The following is a 26,923-nucleotide window of genomic DNA, read 5'->3' as shown; positions in this document are numbered from 1 at the left end:
ACTCGATGGGCCGAATGGCCTCCTTCTGCACTGTAAATTCTATCATTCTATTATTCTATCTCTCTCTCTCTTTCTCTCTCTCTCTCGGTCTATCTGTCTTTGTCTCAGTGTCTCTGTGTGTCTCTGTCTATCCAACTATCTCTCTATCCATCTCTCTCTCTCTCTACCTCTCTCTCAGTCTCTCTTTGCGTGTGTGTCTCTTTCTCTCTCTGCACCTCTCTTTCTCTCTGTCCCTCTCTATCTCTGTCTCCCTGTCTGTCTATCTATCTCTCTGTCTCTGTCTGTCTCTGTCTGTCTCTCTCTCTTTCTGTCCCTCACCCTCTCTCTCTCTCCTTTAAGACTTTCCTCAAGAACCAACTTTTGTGAGGGCCACGAAGAATCCAGCACGAGTTTTAAGGATACAAAGTAATAACATTTATTTACAATAACATATATATATATATAAAACAGTAGCAGTAACTTCCCTTGCTGCACACTCCTTCCTGCTGGTTCCAAGCTGGCCAGCTTTATTTATACTAGGAGTTTACTAATGGTTTCTCCGCCCCCCTCAGTGGGGAAGCTCATACTCCCACAGGATTGTGGGATTGTCATTAGTCCCCAGCCAATGATAAGTAGGCAGGTTATAACGCCAACCTAGTTGGCTAGGTTTTTGGTTGCCTGTCCCTAACATCTCCGCCTGTGACTTGGGGACGAATTCCGTCTGATTTACATTCCTGTGAAGTGCCCCGGGGACGGTTTGTGATGTTGTCTGAGTGTAAGTTATGTCGTAAATCTCTCTGGCCCTCCCTGATGGGCTCTGGTGAATGAAGCTCCAAGGTGGTCGGTACAGATGCCCCAGGAGTTCGATGGCTGATGCGTGTCGGCCATTTTGTGGGGGGGGGTTAGGCTGCTATTGTCGGCTGAGCCTTTCCTAGTAGGCCTCAGGAGTGGCAACCAGAGCGTGCATGAGTTTGGGTTTGGCGGGCAGAGGGCGGGTTTGTTGGGCGACGAGAGATGAATAACAGAACCTGTTTATCTGAACCTGTCTTTAGAATTACTCAATGATCTTCAGAAAGAGAATGAAAATTTGAGGACCCTCTGCTTAACCCTAACTCGGGAGAAGTCGCACCTTGCCCGCACTGTGCTGGAGTTGGGGAACAAGGTTCAAAGGTCAGTGGGAGCTATTGCCTGGTGTTTACAAAGTAGCAGGTCAGGCCGGGGCCGAGGGGGGGGTGGTGGGGGGAGGTATTGGAAGGTGGAACTTTCCAGCAGAACTGAAAACCAGAGGGTGAGTAGGTTCACCCTCTAGTGTTCTATCACTGGGGTCAACCTTGCGTGAGAGGTCACCGTGTCCGGGGATGGGGAGCGTCAAATCCGAATGTGAACTGGCTCCCAGCTGCATCGCATCCACTCCCCCCCCCCCCCCCGGAACCCCCCCCCCCCCCCCCCCCCCACCTGGCAACCCCAACGTCGTCCCCCCCACATCCCAGCCCGGCAACCCCAGCCCTCCCCACCCGGCAACCCCAACCCCAACCTGGCAACACCAACGACCCCCCTCCCCACCCACCCACCTCGCCACCCGGAAACCCCAACCCCCTCCCCCCCGAACTGGCAACCCCACGCCCCCACCCCCCACCTACCTGGCAACCCCACGCCCCCACCCCCCACCTACCTGGCAACCCCACGCCCCCACCCCCCACCTACCTGGCAACCCCACGCACCCCCCCCCCACTCACCTCCCCGCCTGGCAACCCCAACCCCAACCCCAACCCCCCCCCCCCCCCCACCCCACCTGGCAACCCCACGCACCCCCCTTCCCCCACCCACCTCCCGTCCGGCAACCCCACCCCTCCCCCACCTGGCAACCCCAACGCCCCCTCCCCACCCGGCAACCCCACCCCTCCCCCCCACCTTGCAACCCCAATGACCCCCCCCCATCCCCACCCACCTCCCGTCCGGCAACCCCACCCCTCCCCCCCCCACCTGGCAACCCCAACGCCCACTCCCCACCCGGCAACCCCACCCCTCCCACCCACCTGGCAACCCCAACGCCCCCCCCACCCCACCCACCTCCCCACTCGGCAACCCCACCCCCCCCCACCTGGCAACCCCAACGCCCCCTCCCCACCCGGCAACCCCACCCCTCCCACCCACCTGGCAACCCCAACGCCCCCCCCTCCCCACCCACCCCCCCACTCGGCAACCCCACCCCCCCCCACCTGGCAACACCAACGCCCCCTACCCACCACCTCCCCGCCCGGCAACCCCACCCCCCCAACCTGGCAACCCCAACGCCCCCACCTCCCCGCCTGGCAACCCCAGCCCCCCCCCACCTACCTGGCAACCCCAACGCCCCCCCCTCCCGCCCATCTCCCCGCAACCTGGCAACCCCAACACCCCCCCCCCCCACCTACCTGGCAACCCCATGCACCCCCCCACCCACCCACGCACCCACCTCCCCGCCTGGCAACCCCATGCACCCCCCCACCCACCCACGCACCCACCTCCCCGCCTGGCAACCCCATGCACCCCCCCACCCACCCACGCACCCACCTCCCCGCCTGGCAACCCCAACGCCACGTTTCCCCGACACGGCGTTTCATAGTCATAGAATTTGCAGTGCAGGAGGAGTCCATTTGGCCCATCGAGTCTGCACCAGCCCTTACAAAGAGCACCCTACTGAAGCCCATGTATCTACCCTTTCCCCAGAACCCAATAACCTCCACTTAACCTTTTTGGACACTAAGGGCAATTTAGCATAGCCAATCCACCTAACCTGCACATCTCTGGACTGTGCGAGGAAACCGGAGCACCCGGAGGAAACCCACGCAGACACGGGGAGGATGTGCAGACTCCGCACAGACAGTGACCCAAGCCGGAATCGAACCTGGGACCCTGGAGCTGTGAAGCAACTGTGCTAACCACTATGCTACCGTGCTACCAGAGCGAGCAGTGGTGGCGGCTGGGGTATTCCTGTCCCCTTTGTGTCTTGGACCGTCCCAAGATCTCCGTCGACGACGCAGGCCACGGCCCACCACACCGACTGTTGATTTTGCCCGTTGGGTTGGTGGAGGGAACCCAACCCCCCTCTCCCCACCAAATCTCCACCACCAGACGTCATCTGAGCAGATGGCGTTGTGCGTCGCGACCTTGCGCGGAGAAGTCACAGACTCAGACACCGTCTGTTCACCCCTCCCCTCTCTGCAGTTCCAGCCAGGAAAACCTATCAATTAAACTTCAACTTGATGCACTCCGAGATGACAAGCGACGAGGTTTACACGAGGGGGAACAAAGGCAAAACATCCATGACATGACAATGGAGGAACGAGCGCAAATTGCTGAGCAAGAGGTGGGAAAATCAATCACAGTGTTCAGGGTGCTTGATATATAGAATAACCGATACCCGGGAGTGAGTTACAGACTGGAATATAATCGAGGGGTTCTGGGTGGTTTATATATGGAATAATAGATACCCGGGAGTGAGTTACAGACTGGAATCTACTCGAGGGGTTCGTGGTGGTTTATATATAGAATAACAGATACCCGGGAGTGAGTTACAGACTGGAATCTAATCGAGGGGTTCGGGGTGGTTTATATATAGAATAACAGATACCCGGGAGTGAGTTACAGACTGGAATCGAATCGAGGGATTTGGGGTGGTTTATATATAGAATAACAGATACCCGGGAATGAGTTCCAGACTGGAATCTAATCGAGGGGTTTGGGGTGGTTTATATATAGAATAACAGATACCTGGGAGTGAGTTACAGACTGGAATCTAATCAAGGGGTTCGGGGTGGTTTATATATAGAATAACAGATACCTGGGAGTGAGTTACAGACTGGAATCTAATCGAGGGGTTCAGGGTGGTTTATATATAGAATAACAGATACTCGGGAGTGAGTTACAGACTGAAATCTAATCGAGGGGTTTGGGGTGGTTTATATATAGAATAACAGATACCCGGGAGTGAGTTACAGACTGGAATCTAATCGAGGGGTTCAGTGCAGTTTATATATAGAATAACAGATACTCGGGAGTGAGTTACAGACTGAAATCTAATCGAGGGGTTTGGGGTGGTTTATATATAGAATAACAGATACCCGGGAGTGAGTTACAGACTGGAATCTAATCGAGGGGTTCAGTGCGGTTTATATATAGAATAACAGATACCCGTGAGTGAGTTACAGACTGGAATCTAATCGAGGGCTTCGGGGTGGTTTATATATAGAATAACCGATACCCGGGAGTGAGTTACAGACTGGAATCTAATCGAGGGGTTCTGGGTGGTTTATATATAGAATAACAGATACCCGGGAGTGAGTTACAGGCTGGAATCTAATCGAGGGGTTCGGGGTGGTTTATATATGGAATAACAGATACCCGGGAGTGAGTTACAGACTGGAATCGAATCGAGGGATTTGGGGTGGTTTATATATAGAATAACAGATACCCGGGAATGAGTTCCAGACTGGAATCTAATCGAGGGGTTTGGGGTGGTTTATATATAGAATAACAGATACCTGGGAGTGAGTTACAGACTGGAATCTAATCACGGGGTTCGGGGTGGTTTATATATAGAATAACAGATACCTGGGAGTGAGTTACAGACTGGAATCTAATCGAGGGGTTCAGGGTGGTTTATATATAGAATAACAGATACTCGGGAGTGAGTTACAGACTGAAATCTAATCGAGGGGTTTGGGGTGGTTTATATATAGAATAACAGATACCCGGGAGTGAGTTACAGACTGGAATCTAATCGAGGGGTTCAGTGCGGTTTATATATAGAATAACAGATACTCGGGAGTGAGTTACAGACTGAAATCTAATCGAGGGGTTTGGGGTGGTTTATATATAGAATAACAGATACCCGGGAGTGAGTTACAGACTGGAATCTAATCGAGGGGTTCAGTGCGGTTTATATATAGAATAACAGATACCCGTGAGTGAGTTACAGACTGGAATCTAATCGAGGGGTTTGGAGTGGTTTATATATAGAATAACAGATACCTGGGAGTGAGTTACAGGCTGGAATCTAATCGAGGGGTTTGGGGTGGTTTATATATAGAATAACAGATACCCGGGAGTGAGTTACAGACTGGAATCTAATCGAGGGGTTCGGGGGGGGGTTTATATATAGAATAACAGATACCCGGGAGTGAGTTACAGACTGGAATCTAATCGAGGGGTTTGGGGTGGTTTATATATAGAATAACAGATACCCGGGAGTGAGTTACAGACTGGAATCTAATCGAGGGCTTCGGGGTGGTTTATATATAGAATAACAGATACCCGGGAGAGAGTTACAGACTGGAAACTAATCGAGGGGTTCAGGGTGGTTTATATATAGAATAACAGATACCCGGGAGTGAGTTACAGACTAGAATCTAATCGAGGGGTTCAGGGTGGTTTATATATAGAATAACAGATACCTGGGAGTGAGTTACAGACTGGAATCTAATTGAGGGGTTCAGGGTGGTTTATATATAGAATAACAGATACCCGGGAGTGAGTTACAGACTGGAATCTAATCGAGGGGTTCTGGGTGGTTTATATATGGAATAATAGATACCTGGGAGTGAGTTACAGGCTGGAATCTACTCGAGGGGTTCGTGGTGGTTTATATATAGAATAACAGATACCCGGGAGTGAGTTACAGACTGGAATCTAATCGAGGGATTTGGGGTGGTTTATATATAGAATAACAGATACCCGGGAATGAGTTCCAGACTGCAATCTAATCGAGGGGTTTGGGGTGGTTTATATATAGAATAACAGATACCTGGGAGTGAGTTACAGACTGGAATCTAATCAAGGGGTTCGGGTTGGTTTATATATAGAATAACAGATACCTGGGAGTGAGTTACAGACTGGAATCTAATCGAGGGGTTCGGGGTGGTTTATATATAGAATAACAGATACTCGGGAGTGAGTTACAGACTGAAATCTAATCGAGGGGTTTGGGGTGGTTTATATATAGAATAACAGATACCCGGGAGTGAGTTACAGACTGGAATTTAATCGAGGGGTTCAGTGCGGTTTATATATAGAATACAGATACTGGGGAGTGAGTTACAGACTGAAATCTAATCGAGGGGTTTGGGGTGGTTTATATATAGAATAACAGATACCTGGGAGTGAGTTACAGACTGGAATCTAATCGAGGGGTTCAGTGCGGTTTATATACAGAATAACAGATACCCGGGAGTGAGTTACAGACTGGAATCTAATCGAGGGGTTTGGGGTGGTTTATATATAGAACAACAGATACCCGGGAGTGAGTTACAGACTGGAATCTAATCGAGGGGTTTGGGGTGGTTTATTTATAGAATTACAGATACCTGGGAGTGAGTTACAGACTGGAATCTAATCGAGTGTTTCGGGTGGTTTATATATAGAATAACAGATACCTGGGAGTGAGTTACAGACCGGAATCTACTCGAGGGGTTCGGGATGGTATATATAGAATAACAGATACCTGGGAGTGAGTTACAGGCTGGAATCTAATCGAGGGGTTCCAGGTGGTTTATATATAGAATAACAGATACCCGGGAGTGAGTTACAGACTGGAATCTAATCGAGGGGTTCGGAGGGGGTTTATATATAGAATAACAGATACCCGGGAGTGAGTTACAGACCGGAATCCACTCGAGGGGTTCGGGATGGATTATATATAGAATAACAGATACCGGGGAGTGAGTTACACACTGGAATCTAATCGAGGGGTATGGGGTGGTTTATATATAGAATAACCGATACACGGGAGTGAGTTACAGACTGGAATCTAATCGAGGGGTTCGGGGTGGTTTATTTACAGAATAACTGATACCCGGTAGTGAGTTACAGACTGGAATCTAATCGAGGGGTTCGGGATGGTTTATATATAGAATAACAGATACCCGGGAGTGAGTTACAGACTGGAATGTAATCGAGGGGTTCGGGGTGGTTTATATATAGAATAACAGATACCCGGGAGTGAGTTACAGACTGGAATCTAATCGAGGGGGTCGGGGTGGTTTATATATAGAATAACAGATAACCGGGACTGAGCTACAGGTTGGAATCTAATAGAGGGGTTCGGGGTGGTTTATATATAGAATAACCCATACCCGGGAGTGAGTTACAGGCTGGAATCAAATCGAGGGGTTCGGCGTGGTTTATTATAGAATAACAGATACCCGGGAGAGAGTTACAGACTGGAATGTAATCGAGGGGTTCGGGGTGGTTTATATATAGAATAACAGATACCCGGGAGTGAGTTACAGACTGGAATCTAATCGAGGGCTTCGGGGTGGTTTATATATAGAATAACAGATACCCGCGAGTGAGTTACAGACTAGAATCTAATCGAGGGGTTCAGGGTGGTTTATATATAGAATAACAGATACCTGGGAGTGAGTTACAGACTGGAATCTAATCGAGAGGTTCGGGGTGGTTTATATATAGAATAACAGATACCCGGGAGTGAGTTACAGACTGGAATCTCAGTGAGGGGTTCGGGGTGGTTTATATATAGAATAACAGATACCCGGGAGTGAGTTACAGACTGGAATCTAATCGAGTGCTTCGGGGTGGTTTATACATAGAATAACAGATACCCGGGAGAGAGTTACAGACTGGAAACTAATCGAGGGGTTCAGGGTGGTTTATATATAGAATAACAGATACCCGGGAGTGAGTTACAGACTGGAATCTAATCGAGGGGTTCAGGGTGGTTTATATATAGAATAACAGATACCCGGGAGTGAGTTACAGACTGGAATCTCAGTGAGGGGTTCGGGGTGGTTTATATATAGAATAACAGATACCCGGGAGAGAGTTACAGACTGGAATCTAATCGAGGGCTTCGGGGTGGTTTATATATAGAATAACAGATACCCGGGAGAGAGTTACAGACTGGAAACTAATCGAGGGGTTCAGGGTGGTTTATATATAGAATAACAGATACCCGGGAGTGAGTTACAGACTAGAATCTAATCGAGGGGTTCAGGGTGGTTTATATATAGAATAACAGATACCTGGGAGTGAGTTACAGACTGTAATCTAATTGAGGGGTTCGGGGTGGTTTATATATAGAATAACAGATTCCCGGGAGAGAGTTACAGACCGGAATCTAATCGAGGGGTTCGGGATGGTTTATATATAGAATAACAGATACCCGGGAGTGAGTTACAGACTGGAATCTAATCGAGGGGTTCAGGGTGGTTTATATATAGAATAACAGATACCTAGGAGTGAGCTACACACCGGAATCTAATCGAGGCGTTCGGGATGGTTTATATATAGAATAACAGATACCCGGGAGTGAGTTACAGGCTGGAATCTAATCGAGGGGTTCAGCGTGGTTTATATATAGAATAACAGATACCCGGGAGTGAGTTACAGACTGGAATCTAATCGAGGGATTTGGGGTGGTTTGTATACAGAATAACCGATACCCGGGTGTGAGTTACAGGCTGGAATCTAATCGAGGGGTTCGGCGTGGTTTATATATAGAATAACAGATACCCGGGAGTGAGTTACAGACTGGAATCTAATCGAGGGGTTCGGCGTGGTTTATATATAGAATAACAGATACCCGGGAGTGAGTTACAGACTGGAATCTAATCAAGGGGTTCGGGGTGGTTTATATATAGAATAACAGATACCCGGGAGTGAGTTACAGACTGGAATCTAATCGAGGGGTTCGGGGTGGTTTATATATAGAATAACAGATACCCGGGAGTGAGTTACAGACTGGAATCTCAGTGAGGGGTTCGGGGTGGTTTATATATAGAATAACAGATACCCGGGAGTGAGTTACCGACTGGAATCTAATCGAGGGATTTGGGGTGGTTTGTATACAGAATAACCGATACCCGGGAGTGAGTTACAGACTGGAATCTAATCGAGGGGTTCGGCGTGGTTTATATATAGAATAACAGATACCCGGGAGTGAGTTACAGACTGGAATATAATCGAGGGGTTCGGCGTGGTTTATATATAGAATAACAGATACCCGGGAGTGAGTTACAGACTGGAATCTAATCGAGGGGTTCGACGTGGTTTATATATAGAATAACAGATACCCAGGAGTGAGTTACAGACTGGAATCTAATCGAGGGGTTCGGCGTGGTTTATATATAGAATAACAGATACCCGGGAGTGAGTTACAGGCTGGAATCTAATCGAGTGGTTCGGCGTGGTTTATATACAGAATAACCGATACCCGGGAGTGAGTTACAGACTGGGATCTAATCGAGGGGTTGAGGGTGGTTTATATATAGAATAACAGATACCCGGGAGTGAGTTACAGACTGGAATCTAATCGAGGGGTTGAGGGTGGTTTATATATAGAATAACCGATACCCGGGAGTGAGTTACAGACTGGAATCTAATCGAGGGGTTCAGGGTGGTTTATATAAAGAATAACCGATACCCGGGAGTGAGTTACAGACTGGAATCCAATCGAGGGGTTCGGGGTGGTTTATATATAGAATAACAGATACCCGGGAGTGAGTTACAGACTGGAATCTAATCAAGGGGTTCAGGGTGCATTATATATAGAATTACAGATACCCGGGAGTGAGTTACAGACTGGAATCTAATCGAGGGGTTCGGGGTGGTTTATATATAGAATAACAGATACCCGGGAGTGAGTTACAGACTGGAATCTAATCGAGGGGTTCGAGTTGGTTTATATAGAGAATAACAGATACCCGGGAGTGTGTTACAGACTGGAATCTAATCGAGGGGTTTGGGGTGGTTTATATATAGAATGACAGGTACCCGGGAGTGAGTTACAGACTGGAATCTAATCGAGGGTTTCGGGGTGGTTTATATATAGAATAACAGATACCCGGGAGTGAGTTACAGGCTGGAATCTAATCGAGGGTTTCGGGGTGGTTTATATATAGAATAACAGATACCCGGGAGTGAGTTACAGACTGGAATCTAATTGAGGGGTTCGGGGTGGTTTGTATACAGAATAACCGATACCCGGGAGTGAGTTACAGACTGGAATCTAATCGAGGGGTTTGGGGTGGTTTATATATAGAATAACAGATACCCGTGAATGAGTTACAGACGGGAATCTAATCGAGGGGTTCGGTGTGGTTTATATATAGAATAACAGATACCTGGGAGTGAGTTACAGGCTGGAATCTAATCGAGGGGTTTGGGGTGGTTTATATATAGAATAACAGATAGCCGGGAGTGAGTTACAGACCGGAATCTACTCGAGGGGTTCGGGGTGGTTTATATATAGAATAACAGATACCTGGGACTGAGTTACAGACTGGAATCTAATCGAGGGGTTCGGGGTGGTTTATATATAGAATAACAGATACCCAGGAGTGAGTGACAGACCGGAATCTACTCGAGGGGTTCGGGGTGGTTTATATATAGAATAACAGATACCCGGGAGTGAGTTACAGGCTGGAATCTAATCGAGGGGTTCCAGGTGGTTTATATATAGAATAACAGATACCCGGGAGTGAGTTACAGACCGGAATCTACTCGAGGGGTTCGGGGTGGTTTATGTATAGAATAACAGATACCTGGGAGTGAGTTACAGGCTGGAATCTAATCGAGGGGTTCCACGTGGTTTATATATAGAATAACAGATACCCGGGAGTGAGTTACAGACTGGAATCTAATCGAGGGGTTCGGAGGGGGTTTATATATAGAATAACAGATACACGGGAGTGAGTTACAGACCGGAATCCACTCGAGGGGTTCGGGATGGTTTATATATAGAATAACAGATACCGGGGAGTGAGTTACACACTGGAATCTAATCGAGGGGTACGGGGTGGTTTATATATAGAATAACCGATACCCGGGAGTGAGTTACAGACTGGAATCTAATCGAGAGTTTCGGGGTGGTTTATTTACAGAATAACTGATACCCGGGAGTGAGTTACAGACTGGAATCTAATCGAGGGGTTCGGGATGGTTTATATATAGAATAACAGATACCCGGGAGTGAGTTACAGACTGGAATGTAATCGAGGGGTTCGGGGTGGTTTATATATAGAATAACAGATACCCGGGAGTGAGTTAGATACTGGAATCTAATCGAGGGGGTTGGGGTGGTTTATATATAGAATAACAGATACCCGGGAGTGAGTTACAGGCTGGAATCTAATCGAGGGGTTCGGGGTGGTTTATATATAGAATAACCCATACCCGGGAGTGAGTTACAGGCTGGAATCAAATCGAGGGGTTCGGCGTGGTTTATATATAGAATAACAGATACCCGGGAGAGAGTTACAGACCTGAATCTAATCGAGGGCTTCGGGGTGGTTTATATATAGAATAACAGATACCCGGGAGAGAGTTACAGACTGGAAACTAATCGAGGGGTTCAGGGTGGTTTATATATAGAATAACAGATACCCGGGAGTGAGTTACAGACTAGAATCTAATCGAGGGGTTCAGGGTGGTTTATATATAGAATAACAGATACCTGGGAGTGAGTTACAGACTGGAATCTAATCGAGGGGTTCGGGGTGGTTTATATATAGAATAACAGATACCCGGGAGTGAGTTACCGACTGGAATCTAATCGAGGGATTTGGGGTGGTTTGTATACAGAATAACCGATACCCGGGAGTGAGTTACAGACTGGAATCTAATCGAGGGGTTCGGCGTGGTTTATATATAGAATAACAGATACCCGGGAGTGAGTTACAGACTGGAATATAATCGAGGGGTTCGGCGTGGTTTATATATAGAATAACAGATACCCGGGAGTGAGTTACAGACTGGAATCTAATCGAGGGGTTCGACGTGGTTTATATATAGAATAACAGATACCCAGGAGTGAGTTACAGACTGGAATCTAATCGAGGGGTTCGGCGTGGTTTATATATAGAATAACAGATACCCGGGAGTGAGTTACAGGCTGGAATCTAATCGAGTGGTTCGGCGTGGTTTATATACAGAATAACCGATACCCGGGAGTGAGTTACAGACTGGGATCTAATCGAGGGGTTGAGGGTGGTTTATATATAGAATAACAGATACCCGGGAGTGAGTTACAGACTGGAATCTAATCGAGGGGTTGAGGGTGGTTTATATATAGAATAACCGATACCCGGGAGTGAGTTACAGACTGGAATCTAATCGAGGGGTTCAGGGTGGTTTATATAAAGAATAACCGATACCCGGGAGTGAGTTACAGACTGGAATCCAATCGAGGGGTTCGGGGTGGTTTATATATAGAATAACAGATACCCGGGAGTGAGTTACAGACTGGAATCTAATCAAGGGGTTCAGGGTGCATTATATATAGAATTACAGATACCCGGGAGTGAGTTACAGACTGGAATCTAATCGAGGGGTTCGGGGTGGTTTATATATAGAATAACAGATACCCGGGAGTGAGTTACAGACTGGAATCTAATCGAGGGGTTCGAGTTGGTTTATATAGAGAATAACAGATACCCGGGAGTGTGTTACAGACTGGAATCTAATCGAGGGGTTTGGGGTGGTTTATGTAGAGAATAACAGATACCCGGGAGTGAGTTACAGGCTGGAATCTAATCGAGGGGTTCGGGGTGGTTTATATATAGAATAACAGATACCCGGGAGTGAGTTACAGACTGGAATCTAATTGAGGGGTTCGGGGTGGTTTGTATACAGAATAACCGATACCCGGGAGTGAGTTACAGACTGGAATCTAATCGAGGGGTTTGGGGTGGTTTATATATAGAATAACAGATACCCGTGAATGAGTTACAGACGGGAATCTAATCGAGGGGTTCGGTGTGGTTTATATATAGAATAACAGATACCTGGGAGTGAGTTACAGGCTGGAATCTAATCGAGGGGTTTGGGGTGGTTTATATATAGAATAACAGATAGCCGGGAGTGAGTTACAGACCGGAATCTACTCGAGGGGTTCGGGGTGGTTTATATATAGAATAACAGATACCTGGGACTGAGTTACAGACTGGAATCTAATCGAGGGGTTCGGGGTGGTTTATATATAGAATAACAGATACCCAGGAGTGAGTGACAGACCGGAATCTACTCGAGGGGTTCGGGGTGGTTTATATATAGAATAACAGATACCCGGGAGTGAGTTACAGGCTGGAATCTAATCGAGGGGTTCCAGGTGGTTTATATATAGAATAACAGATACCCGGGAGTGAGTTACAGACCGGAATCTACTCGAGGGGTTCGGGGTGGTTTATGTATAGAATAACAGATACCTGGGAGTGAGTTACAGGCTGGAATCTAATCGAGGGGTTCCACGTGGTTTATATATAGAATAACAGATACCCGGGAGTGAGTTACAGACTGGAATCTAATCGAGGGGTTCGGAGGGGGTTTATATATAGAATAACAGATACACGGGAGTGAGTTACAGACCGGAATCCACTCGAGGGGTTCGGGATGGTTTATATATAGAATAACAGATACCGGGGAGTGAGTTACACACTGGAATCTAATCGAGGGGTACGGGGTGGTTTATATATAGAATAACCGATACCCGGGAGTGAGTTACAGACTGGAATCTAATCGAGGGGTTCGGGGTGGTTTATTTACAGAATAACTGATACCCGGGAGTGAGTTACAGACTGGAATCTAATCGAGGGGTTCGGGATGGTTTATATATAGAATAACAGATACCCGGGAGTGAGTTACAGACTGGAATGTAATCGAGGGGTTCGGGGTGGTTTATATATAGAATAACAGATACCCGGGAGTGAGTTAGATACTGGAATCTAATCGAGGGGGTTGGGGTGGTTTATATATAGAATAACAGATACCCGGGACTGAGTTACAGGCTGGAATCTAATAGAGGGGTTCGGGGTGGTTTATATATAGAATAACCCATACCCGGGAGTGAGTTACAGGCTGGAATCAAATCGAGGGGTTCGGCGTGGTTTATATATCGAATAACAGATACCCGGGAGAGAGTTACAGACCTGAATCTAATCGAGGGCTTCGGGGTGGTTTATATATAGAATAACAGATACCCGGGAGAGAGTTACAGACTGGAAACTAATCGAGGGGTTCAGGGTGGTTTATATATAGAATAACAGATACCCGGGAGTGAGTTACAGACTAGAATCTAATCGAGGGGTTCAGGGTGATTTATATATAGAATAACAGATACCTGGGAGTGAGTTACAGACTGGAATCTAATCGAGGGGTTCGGGGTGGTTTATATATAGAATAACAGATACCCGGGAGTGAGTTACAGACTGGAATCTCAGTGAGGGGTTCGGGGTGGTTTATATATAGAATAACAGATACCCGGGAGTGAGTTACAGACTGGAATCTAATCGAGGGCTTCGGGGTGGTTTATATATAGAATAACAGATACCCGGGAGAGAGTTACAGACTGGAAACTAATCGAGGGCTTCGGGGTGGTTTATATATAGAATAACAGATACCCGGGAGAGAGTTACAGACTGGAAACTAATCGAGGGGTTCAGGGTGGTTTATATATAGAATAACAGATACCCGGGAGTGAGTTACAGACTGGAATCTAATCGAGAGGTTCGGGGTGGTTTATATATAGAATAACAGATACCCGGGAGTGAGTTACAGACTGGAATCTCAGTGAGGGGTGAGGGGTGGTTTATATATAGAATAACAGATACCCGGGAGTGAGTTACAGACTGGAATCTAATCGAGGGGTTCAGGGTGGTTTATATATAGAATAACAGATACCCGGGAGTGAGTTACAGACTGGAATCTAATCGAGGGGTTCAGGGTGGTTTATATATAGAATAACAGATACCCGGGAGTGAGTTACAGACTGGAATCTCAGTGAGGGGTTCGGGGTGGTTTATATATAGAATAACAGATACCCGGGAGAGAGTTACAGACTGGAATCTAATCGAGGGCTTCGGGGTGGTTTATATATAGAATAACAGATACCCGGGAGAGAGTTACAGACTGGAAACTAATCGAGGGGTTCAGGGTGGTTTATATATAGAATAACAGATACCCGGGAGTGAGTTACAGACTAGAATCTAATCGAGGGGTTCAGGGTGGTTTATATATAGAATAACAGATACCTGGGAGTGAGTTACAGACTGTAATCTAATTGAGGGGTTCAGGGTGGTTTATATATAGAATAACAGATACCCGGGAGTGAGTTACAGACTGGAATCTAATCGAGGGGTTCAGGGTGGTTTATATATAGAATAACAGATACCTAGGAGTGAGCTACACACCGGAATCTAATCGAGGCGTTCGGGATGGTTTATATATAGAATAACAGATACCCGGGAGTGAGTTACAGGCTGGAATCTAATCGAGGGGTTCAGCGTGGTTTATATATAGAATAACAGATACCCGGGAGTGAGTTACAGACTGGAATCTAATCGAGGGATTTGGGGTGGTTTGTATACAGAATAACCGATACCCGGGTGTGAGTTACAGGCTGGAATCTAATCGAGGGGTTCGGCGTGGTTTATATATAGAATAACAGATACCCGGGAGTGAGTTACAGACTGGAATCTAATCGAGGGGTTCGAGGTGGTTTATATATAGAATAACAGATACCCGGGAGTGAGTTACAGACTGGAATCTAATCGAGGGGTTCGGGGTGGTTTATATATAGAATAACAGAGACCCGGGAGTGAGTTACAGACTGGAATCTCAGTGAGGGGTTCGGGGTGGTTTATATATAGAATAACAGATACCCGGGAGTGAGTTACCGACTGGAATCTAATCGAGGGATTTGGGGTGGTTTGTATACAGAATAACCGATACCCGGGAGTGAGTTACAGACTGGAATCTAATCGAGGTGTTCGGGGTGGTTTATATATAGAATAACAGATACCCGGGAGTGAGTTACAGGCTGGAATCTAATCGAGGGGTTCGGCGTCGTTTATATATAGAATAACAGATACCCGGGAGTGAGTTACAGACTGGAATCTAATCGAGGGGTTCGGGGTGGTTTATATATAGAATAACAGATACCCGGGAGTGAGTTACAGACTGGAATCTAATCGAGGGGTTCGGGGTGGTTTATATATAGAATAACAGATACCCGGGAGTGAGTTACAGACTGGAATCTCAGTGAGGGGTTCGGGGTGGTTTATATATAGAATAACAGATACCCGGGAGTGAGTTACCGACTGGAATCTAATCGAGGGATTTGGGGTGGTTTGTATACAGAATAACCGATACCCGGGAGTGAGTTACAGACTGGAATCTAATCGAGGGGTTCGGCGTGGTTGTGGTTTATATATAGAATAACAGATACCCGGGAGTGAGTTACAGACTGGAATCTAATCGAGGGGTTCGGCGAGGTTTATATATAGAATAACAGATACCCGGGAGTGAGTTACAGACTGGAATCTAATCGAGGGGTTCGACGTGGTTTATATATAGAATAACAGATACTCAGGAGTGAGTTACAGACTGGAATCTAATCGAGGGGTTCGGCGTGGTTTATATATAGAATAACAGATACCCGGGAGTGAGTTACAGGCTGGAATCTAATCGAGTGGTTCGGCGTGGTTTATATACAGAATAACCGATACCCGGGAGTGAGTTACAGACTGGAATCTAATCGAGGGGTTGAGGGTGGTTTATATATAGAATAACAGATACCCGGGAGTGAGTTACAGACTGGAATCTAATCGAGGGGTTGAGGGTGGTTTATATATAGAATAACCGATACCCGGGAGTGAGTTACAGACTGGAATCTAATCGAGGGGTTCAGGGTGGTTTATACATAGAATAACCGATACCCGGGAGTGAGTTACAGACTGGAATCCAATCGAGGGGTTCGGGGTGGTTTATATATAGAATAACAGATACCCGGGAGTGAGTTACAGACTGGAATCTAATCGAGGGGTTCAGGGTGCATTATATATAGAATTACAGATACCCGGGAGTGAGTTACAGACTGAAATCTAATCGAGGGGTTCGGGGTGGTTTATATATAGAATAACAGATACCCGGGAGTGAGTTACAGACTGGAATCTAATCGAGGGGTTCGAGTTGGTTTATATAGAGAATAACAGATACCCGGGAGTGTGTTACTGACTGGAATCTAATCGAGGGGTTTGGGGTGGTTTATGTAGAGAATAACAGATACCCGGGAGTGAGTTACAGGCTGGAATCTAATCGAGGGGTTCGGGGTGGTTTATATATAGAATAACAGATACCCGGGAGTGAGTTACAGACTGGAATCTAATTGAGGGGTTCGGGGTGGTTTGTATACAGAATAACCGATACCCGGGAGTGAGTTACAGACTGGAATCTAATCGAGGGGTTTGGGGTGGTTTATATATAGAATAACAGATACCCGTGAATGAGTCACAGACGGGAATCTAATCGAGGGGTTCAGCGTGGTTTATATATAGAATAACAGATACCCGGGAGTGAGTTACAGACTGGAATCTAATCGAGGGGTTCAGTGCGGTTTATATACAGAATAACAGATACCCGGGAGTGAGTTACAGACTGGAATCTAATCGAGGGGTTCAGTGCGGTTTATATATAGAATAACAGATACCCAGGAATGAGTTACAGACTGGAATCTAATCGAGGGGTTTGGGGTGGTTTATATATAGAATAACAGATACCTGGGAGTGAGTTACAGACTGGAATCTAATCGAGGGGTTCAGGGTGGTTTATATATAGAATAACAGATACCTGGGAGTGAGTTACAGACTGGAATCTAATCGAGGGGTTCGGGGTGGTTTATATATAGAATAACAGATACCCGGGAGTGAGTTACCGACTGGAATCTAATCGAGGGATTTGGGGTGGTTTGTATACAGAATAACCGATACCCGGGAGTGAGTTACAGACTGGAATCTAATCGAGGGGTTCGGCGTGGTTTATATATAGAATAACAGATACCCGGGAGTGAGTTACAGACTGGAATATAATCGAGGGGTTCGGCGTGGTTTATATATAGAATAACAGATACCCGGGAGTGAGTTACAGACTAGAATCTAATCGAGGGGTTCAGGGTGGTTTATATATAGAATAACAGATACCTGGGAGTGAGTTACAGACTGGAATCTAATCGAGGGGTTCGGGGTGGTTTATATATAGAATAACAGATACCCGGGAGTGAGTTACCGACTGGAATCTAATCGAGGGATTTGGGGTGGTTTGTATACAGAATAACCGATACCCGGGAGTGAGTTACAGACTGGAATCTAATCGAGGGGTTCGGCGTGGTTTATATATAGAATAACAGATACCCGGGAGTGAGTTACAGACTGGAATATAATCGAGGGGTTCGGCGTGGTTTATATATAGAATAACAGATACCCGGGAGTGAGTTACAGACTGGAATCTAATCGAGGGGTTCGACGTGGTTTATATATAGAATAACAGATACCCAGGAGTGAGTTACAGACTGGAATCTAATCGAGGGGTTCGGCGTGGTTTATATATAGAATAACAGATACCCGGGAGTGAGTTACAGGCTGGAATCTAATCGAGTGGTTCGGCGTGGTTTATATACAGAATAACCGATACCCGGGAGTGAGTTACAGACTGGGATCTAATCGAGGGGTTGAGGGTGGTTTATATATAGAATAACAGATACCCGGGAGTGAGTTACAGACTGGAATCTAATCGAGGGGTTGAGGGTGGTTTATATATAGAATAACCGATACCCGGGAGTGAGTTACAGACTGGAATCTAATCGAGGGGTTCAGGGTGGTTTATATAAAGAATAACCGATACCCGGGAGTGAGTTACAGACTGGAATCCAATCGAGGGGTTCGGGGTGGTTTATATATAGAATAACAGATACCCGGGAGTGAGTTACAGACTGGAATCTAATCAAGGGGTTCAGGGTGCATTATATATAGAATTACAGATACCCGGGAGTGAGTTACAGACTGGAATCTAATCGAGGGGTTCGGGGTGGTTTATATATAGAATAACAGATACCCGGGAGTGAGTTACAGACTGGAATCTAATCGAGGGGTTCGAGTTGGTTTATATAGAGAATAACAGATACCCGGGAGTGTGTTACAGACTGGAATCTAATCGAGGGGTTTGGGGTGGTTTATGTAGAGAATAACAGATACCCGGGAGTGAGTTACAGGCTGGAATCTAATCGAGGGGTTCGGGGTGGTTTATATATAGAATAACAGATACCCGGGAGTGAGTTACAGACTGGAATCTAATTGAGGGGTTCGGGGTGGTTTGTATACAGAATAACCGATACCCGGGAGTGAGTTACAGACTGGAATCTAATCGAGGGGTTTGGGGTGGTTTATATATAGAATAACAGATACCCGTGAATGAGTTACAGACGGGAATCTAATCGAGGGGTTCGGTGTGGTTTATATATAGAATAACAGATACCTGGGAGTGAGTTACAGGCTGGAATCTAATCGAGGGGTTTGGGGTGGTTTATATATAGAATAACAGATAGCCGGGAGTGAGTTACAGACCGGAATCTACTCGAGGGGTTCGGGGTGGTTTATATATAGAATAACAGATACCTGGGACTGAGTTACAGACTGGAATCTAATCGAGGGGTTCGGGGTGGTTTATATATAGAATAACAGATACCCAGGAGTGAGTGACAGACCGGAATCTACTCGAGGGGTTCGGGGTGGTTTATATATAGAATAACAGATACCCGGGAGTGAGTTACAGGCTGGAATCTAATCGAGGGGTTCCAGGTGGTTTATATATAGAATAACAGATACCCGGGAGTGAGTTACAGACCGGAATCTACTCGAGGGGTTCGGGGTGGTTTATGTATAGAATAACAGATACCTGGGAGTGAGTTACAGGCTGGAATCTAATCGAGGGGTTCCACGTGGTTTATATATAGAATAACAGATACCCGGGAGTGAGTTACAGACTGGAATCTAATCGAGGGGTTCGGAGGGGGTTTATATATAGAATAACAGATACACGGGAGTGAGTTACAGACCGGAATCCACTCGAGGGGTTCGGGATGGTTTATATATAGAATAACAGATACCGGGGAGTGAGTTACACACTGGAATCTAATCGAGGGGTACGGGGTGGTTTATATATAGAATAACCGATACCCGGGAGTGAGTTACAGACTGGAATCTAATCGAGGGGTTCGGGGTGGTTTATTTACAGAATAACTGATACCCGGGAGTGAGTTACAGACTGGAATCTAATCGAGGGGTTCGGGATGGTTTATATATAGAATAACAGATACCCGGGAGTGAGATACAGACTGGAATGTAATCGAGGGGTTCGGGGTGGTTTATATATAGAATAACAGATACCCGGGAGTGAGTTAGATACTGGAATCTAATCGAGGGGGTTGGGGTGGTTTATATATAGAATAACAGATACCCGGGACTGAGTTACAGGCTGGAATCTAATAGAGGGGTTCGGGGTGGTTTATATATAGAATAACCCATACCCGGGAGTGAGTTACAGGCTGGAATCAAATCGAGGGGTTCGGCGTGGTTTATATATCGAATAACAGATACCCGGGAGAGAGTTACAGACCTGAATCTAATCGAGGGCTTCGGGGTGGTTTATATATAGAATAACAGATACCCGGGAGAGAGTTACAGACTGGAAACTAATCGAGGGGTTCAGGGTGGTTTATATATAGAATAACAGATACCCGGGAGTGAGTTACAGACTAGAATCTAATCGAGGGGTTCAGGGTGGTTTATATATAGAATAACAGATACCTGGGAGTGAGTTACAGACTGGAATCTAATCGAGGGGTTCGGGGTGGTTTATATATAGAATAACAGATACCCGGGAGTGAGTTACAGACTGGAATCTCAGTGAGGGGTTCGGGGTGGTTTATATATAGAATAACAGATACCCGGGAGTGAGTTACAGACTGGAATCTAATCGAGGGCTTCGGGGTGGTTTATATATAGAATAACAGATACCCGGGAGAGAGTTACAGACTGGAAACTAATCGAGGGCTTCGGGGTGGTTTATATATAGAATAACAGATACCCGGGAGAGAGTTACAGACTGGAAACTAATCGAGGGGTTCAGGGTGGTTTATATATAGAATAACAGATACCCGGGAGTGAGTTACAGACTGGAATCTAATCGAGAGGTTCGGGGTGGTTTATATATAGAATAACAGATACCCGGGAGTGAGTTACAGACTGGAATCTCAGTGAGGGGTGAGGGGTGGTTTATATATAGAATAACAGATACCCGGGAGTGAGTTACAGACTGGAATCTAATCGAGGGGTTCAGGGTGGTTTATATATAGAATAACAGATACCCGGGAGTGAGTTACAGACTGGAATCTAATCGAGGGGTTCAGGGTGGTTTATATATAGAATAACAGATACCCGGGAGTGAGTTACAGACTGGAATCTCAGTGAGGGGTTCGGGGTGGTTTATATATAGAATAACAGATACCCGGGAGAGAGTTACAGACTGGAATCTAATCGAGGGCTTCGGGGTGGTTTATATATAGAATAACAGATACCCGGGAGAGAGTTACAGACTGGAAACTAATCGAGGGGTTCAGGGTGGTTTATATATAGAATAACAGATACCCGGGAGTGAGTTACAGACTAGAATCTAATCGAGGGGTTCAGGGTGGTTTATATATAGAATAACAGATACCTGGGAGTGAGTTACAGACTGTAATCTAATTGAGGGGTTCAGGGTGGTTTATATATAGAATAACAGATACCCGGGAGTGAGTTACAGACTGGAATCTAATCGAGGGGTTCAGGGTGGTTTATATATAGAATAACAGATACCTAGGAGTGAGCTACACACCGGAATCTAATCGAGGCGTTCGGGATGGTTTATATATAGAATAACAGATACCCGGGAGTGAGTTACAGGCTGGAATCTAATCGAGGGGTTCAGCGTGGTTTATATATAGAATAACAGATACCCGGGAGTGAGTTACAGACTGGAATCTAATCGAGGGATTTGGGGTGGTTTGTATACAGAATAACCGATACCCGGGTGTGAGTTACAGGCTGGAATCTAATCGAGGGGTTCGGCGTGGTTTATATATAGAATAACAGATACCCGGGAGTGAGTTACAGACTGGAATCTAATCGAGGGGTTCGAGGTGGTTTATATATAGAATAACAGATACCCGGGAGTGAGTTACAGACTGGAATCTAATCGAGGGGTTCGGGGTGGTTTATATATAGAATAACAGATACCCGGGAGTGAGTTACAGACTGGAATCTCAGTGAGGGGTTCGGGGTGGTTTATATATAGAATAACAGATACCCGGGAGTGAGTTACCGACTGGAATCTAATCGAGGGATTTGGGGTGGTTTGTATACAGAATAACCGATACCCGGGAGTGAGTTACAGACTGGAATCTAATCGAGGTGTTCGGGGTGGTTTATATATAGAATAACAGATACCCGGGAGTGAGTTACAGGCTGGAATCTAATCGAGGGGTTCGGCGTCGTTTATATATAGAATAACAGATACCCGGGAGTGAGTTACAGACTGGAATCTAATCGAGGGGTTCGGGGTGGTTTATATATAGAATAACAGATACCCGGGAGTGAGTTACAGACTGGAATCTAATCGAGGGGTTCGGGGTGGTTTATATATAGAATAACAGATACCCGGGAGTGAGTTACAGACTGGAATCTCAGTGAGGGGTTCGGGGTGGTTTATATATAGAATAACAGATACCCGGGAGTGAGTTACCGACTGGAATCTAATCGAGGGATTTGGGGTGGTTTGTATACAGAATAACCGATACCCGGGAGTGAGTTACAGACTGGAATCTAATCGAGGGGTTCGGCGTGGTTGTGGTTTATATATAGAATAACAGATACCCGGGAGTGAGTTACAGACTGGAATCTAATCGAGGGGTTCGGCGAGGTTTATATATAGAATAACAGATACCCGGGAGTGAGTTACAGACTGGAATCTAATCGAGGGGTTCGACGTGGTTTATATATAGAATAACAGATACTCAGGAGTGAGTTACAGACTGGAATCTAATCGAGGGGTTCGGCGTGGTTTATATATAGAATAACAGATACCCGGGAGTGAGTTACAGGCTGGAATCTAATCGAGTGGTTCGGCGTGGTTTATATACAGAATAACCGATACCCGGGAGTGAGTTACAGACTGGAATCTAATCGAGGGGTTGAGGGTGGTTTATATATAGAATAACAGATACCCGGGAGTGAGTTACAGACTGGAATCTAATCGAGGGGTTGAGGGTGGTTTATATATAGAATAACCGATACCCGGGAGTGAGTTACAGACTGGAATCTAATCGAGGGGTTCAGGGTGGTTTATACATAGAATAACCGATACCCGGGAGTGAGTTACAGACTGGAATCCAATCGAGGGGTTCGGGGTGGTTTATATATAGAATAACAGATACCCGGGAGTGAGTTACAGACTGGAATCTAATCGAGGGGTTCAGGGTGCATTATATATAGAATTACAGATACCCGGGAGTGAGTTACAGACTGAAATCTAATCGAGGGGTTCGGGGTGGTTTATATATAGAATAACAGATACCCGGGAGTGAGTTACAGACTGGAATCTAATCGAGGGGTTCGAGTTGGTTTATATAGAGAATAACAGATACCCGGGAGTGTGTTACTGACTGGAATCTAATCGAGGGGTTTGGGGTGGTTTATGTAGAGAATAACAGATACCCGGGAGTGAGTTACAGGCTGGAATCTAATCGAGGGGTTCGGGGTGGTTTATATATAGAATAACAGATACCCGGGAGTGAGTTACAGACTGGAATCTAATTGAGGGGTTCGGGGTGGTTTGTATACAGAATAACCGATACCCGGGAGTGAGTTACAGACTGGAATCTAATCGAGGGGTTTGGGGTGGTTTATATATAGAATAACAGATACCCGTGAATGAGTCACAGACGGGAATCTAATCGAGGGGTTCAGCGTGGTTTATATATAGAATAACAGATACCCGGGAGTGAGTTACAGACTGGAATCTAATCGAGGGGTTCAGTGCGGTTTATATACAGAATAACAGATACCCGGGAGTGAGTTACAGACTGGAATCTAATCGAGGGGTTCAGTGCGGTTTATATATAGAATAACAGATACCCAGGAATGAGTTACAGACTGGAATCTAATCGAGGGGTTTGGGGTGGTTTATATATAGAATAACAGATACCTGGGAGTGAGTTACAGACTGGAATCTAATCGAGGGGTTCAGTGCGGTTTATATACAGAATAACAGATACCCGGGAGTGAGTTACAGACTGGAATCTAATCGAGGGGTTCAGGGTGGTTTATATATAGAATAACAGATACCCGGGAGTGAGTTACAGACTGGAATCTAATCGAGGGGTTTGGGGTGGTTTATATATAGAATAACAGATACCTGGGAGTGAGTTACAGACTGGAATCTAATCGAGGGGTTCGGGGTGGTTTATATATAGAATAACAGGTACCCGGGAGTGAGTTACAGACTGGAATCTAATCGAGGGGTTTGGGGTGGTTTATATATAGAATAACAGATACCTGGGAGTGAGTTACAGACTGGAATCTAATCAAGGGGTTCGGGGTGGTTTATATATAGAATAACAGAGACCCGGGAGTGAGTTACGGACTGGAATCTAATCGAGGGGTTCGTAGTGGTTTGTATATAGAATAACAGATACCGGGGAGTGAGTTACAGACTGGAATCTAATCGAGGGGTTCGGGGTGGTTTATATATAGAATAACAGATACCTGGGAGTGAGTTACAGGCTGGAATCTAATCGAGGGGTTTGGGGTGGTTTATATATAGAACAACAGATACCCGGGAGTGAGTTACAGATTGGAATCTAATCGAGGGGTTTGGGGTGGTTTATATATAGAATTACAGATACCTGGGAGTGAGTTACAGACTGGAATCTAATCGAGGGGTTCGGGGTGGTTTATATATAGAATAACAGATACCTGGGAGTGAGTTACAGACCGGAATCTACTCGAGGGGTTCGGGATGGTTTATATATAGAATAACAGATACCTGGGAGTGAGTTACAGGCTGGAATCTAATCGAGTGTTTCGGGTGGTTTATATATAGAATAACAGATACCTGGGAGTGAGTTACAGACCGGAATCTACTCGAGGGGTTCGGGATGGTTTATATATAGAATAACAGATACCTGGGAGTGAGTTACAGGCTGGAATCTAATCGAGTGTTTCGGGTGGTTTATATATAGAATAACAGATACCTGGGAGTGAGTTACAGACCGGAATCTACTCGAGGGGTTCGGGATGGTTTATATATAGAATAACAGATACCTGGGAGTGAGTTACAGGCTGGAATCTAATCGAGGGGTTCCAGGTGGTTTATATATAGAATAACAGATACCCTGGAGTGAGTTACAGACTGGAATCTAATCGAGCGTTCGGGATGGTTTATATATAGAATAACAGATACCCGGGAGTGAGTTACAGACTGGATCTAATCGAGGGGTTCGGAGGGGGTTTATATATAGAATAACAGATACCCGGGAGTGAGTTACAGACCGCAAGCCACTCGAGGGGTTCGGGATGGTTTATATATAGAATAACAGATACCCGGGAGTGAGTTACAGACTGGATCTAATCGAGGGGTTCGGAGGGGGTTTATATATAGAATAACAGATACCCGGGAGTGAGTTACAGACCGCAAGCCACTCGAGGGGTTCGGGATGGTTTATATATAGAATAACAGATACCGGGGAGTAAGTTACACACTGGAATCTAATCGAGGGGTACGGGGTGGTTTATATATAGAATAACCGATACCCGGGAGTGAGTTACAGACTGGAATCTAATCGAGGGGTTCGGGGTGGTTTATTTACAGAATAACTGATACCCGGGAGTGAGTTACAGACTGGAATCTAATCGAGGGGTTCGGGATGGTTTATATATAGAATAACAGATACCCGGGACTGAGCTACAGGCTGGAATCTAATAGAGGGGTTCGGGGTGGTTTATATATAGAATAACCCATACCCGGGAGTGAGTTACAGGCTGGAATCAAATCGAGGGGTTCGGCGTGGTTTATATATAGAATAACAGATACCCGGGAGAGAGTTACAGACTGGAATCTAATCGAGGGGTTCGGGGTGGTTTATATATAGAATAACAGATACCCGGGACTGAGTTACAGACTGGAATCTAATCGAGGGCTTCGGGGTGGTTTATATATAGAATAACAGATACCCGGGAGAGAGTTACAGACTAGAATCTAATCGAGGGGTTCAGGGTGGTTTATATATAGAATAACAGATACCTGGGAGTGAGTTACAGACTGGAATCTAATCGAGGGGTTCGGGGTGGTTTATATATAGAATAACAGATACCCGGGAGTGAGTTACAGACTGGAATCTCAGTGAGGGGTTCGGGGTGGTTTATATATAGAATAACAGATACCCGGGAGTGAGTTACAGACTGGAATCTAATCGAGGGCTTCGGGGTGGTTTATATATAGAATAACAGATACCCGGGAGAGAGTTACAGACTGGAAACTAATCGAGGGGTTCAGGGTGGTTTATATATAGAATAACAGATACCCGGGAGTGAGTTACAGACTGGAATCTAATCGAGGGGTTCAGGGTGGTTTATATATAGAATAACAGATACCCGGGAGTGAGTTACAGACTGGAATCTCAGTGAGGGGTTCGGGGTGGTTTATATATAGAATAACAGATACCCGGGAGAGAGTTACAGACTGGAATCTAATCGAGGGCTTCGGGGTGGTTTATATATAGAATAACAGATACCCGGGAGAGAGTTACAGACTGGAAACTAATCGAGGGGTTCAGGGTGGTTTATATATAGAATAACAGATACCCGGGAGTGAGTTACAGACTAGAATCTAATCGAGGGGTTCAGGGTGGTTTATATATAGAATAACAGATACCTGGGAGTGAGTTACAGACTGTAATCTAATTGAGGGGTTCAGGGTGGTTTATATATAGAATAACAGATACCCGGGAGTGAGTTACAGACTGGAATCTAATCGAGGGGTTCAGGGTGGTTTATATATAGAATAACAGATACCTGGGAGTGAG

At 45.9% G+C, this 26,923-nt stretch overlaps 1 protein-coding gene across 3 annotated transcripts in view; it reads left to right on the top strand.

Moving 5' to 3' along the window:
• Positions 1-26,923, top strand: part of LOC140398955 (uncharacterized) — a 589,803-nt gene that overhangs the window by 80,276 nt on the left and 482,604 nt on the right. For all 3 annotated transcript variants that reach the window (XM_072487952.1, XM_072487954.1, XM_072487953.1), the window contains 2 exons: positions 1,032-1,149; positions 3,187-3,328. In XM_072487952.1, coding sequence (XP_072344053.1) covers positions 1,032-1,149; positions 3,187-3,328 — 260 coding nt within the window. The remainder of the gene's footprint in view (positions 1-1,031; positions 1,150-3,186; positions 3,329-26,923) is intronic.

Source organism: Scyliorhinus torazame, chromosome 22, assembly GCF_047496885.1.
Source record: "Scyliorhinus torazame isolate Kashiwa2021f chromosome 22, sScyTor2.1, whole genome shotgun sequence".
Classification (NCBI taxonomy): Eukaryota; Metazoa; Chordata; class Chondrichthyes; order Carcharhiniformes; family Scyliorhinidae; genus Scyliorhinus; species Scyliorhinus torazame.
The sequence above is the reverse complement of the archived record's forward strand: the minus strand, read 5'-3'. Positions and strand labels throughout refer to the sequence as shown.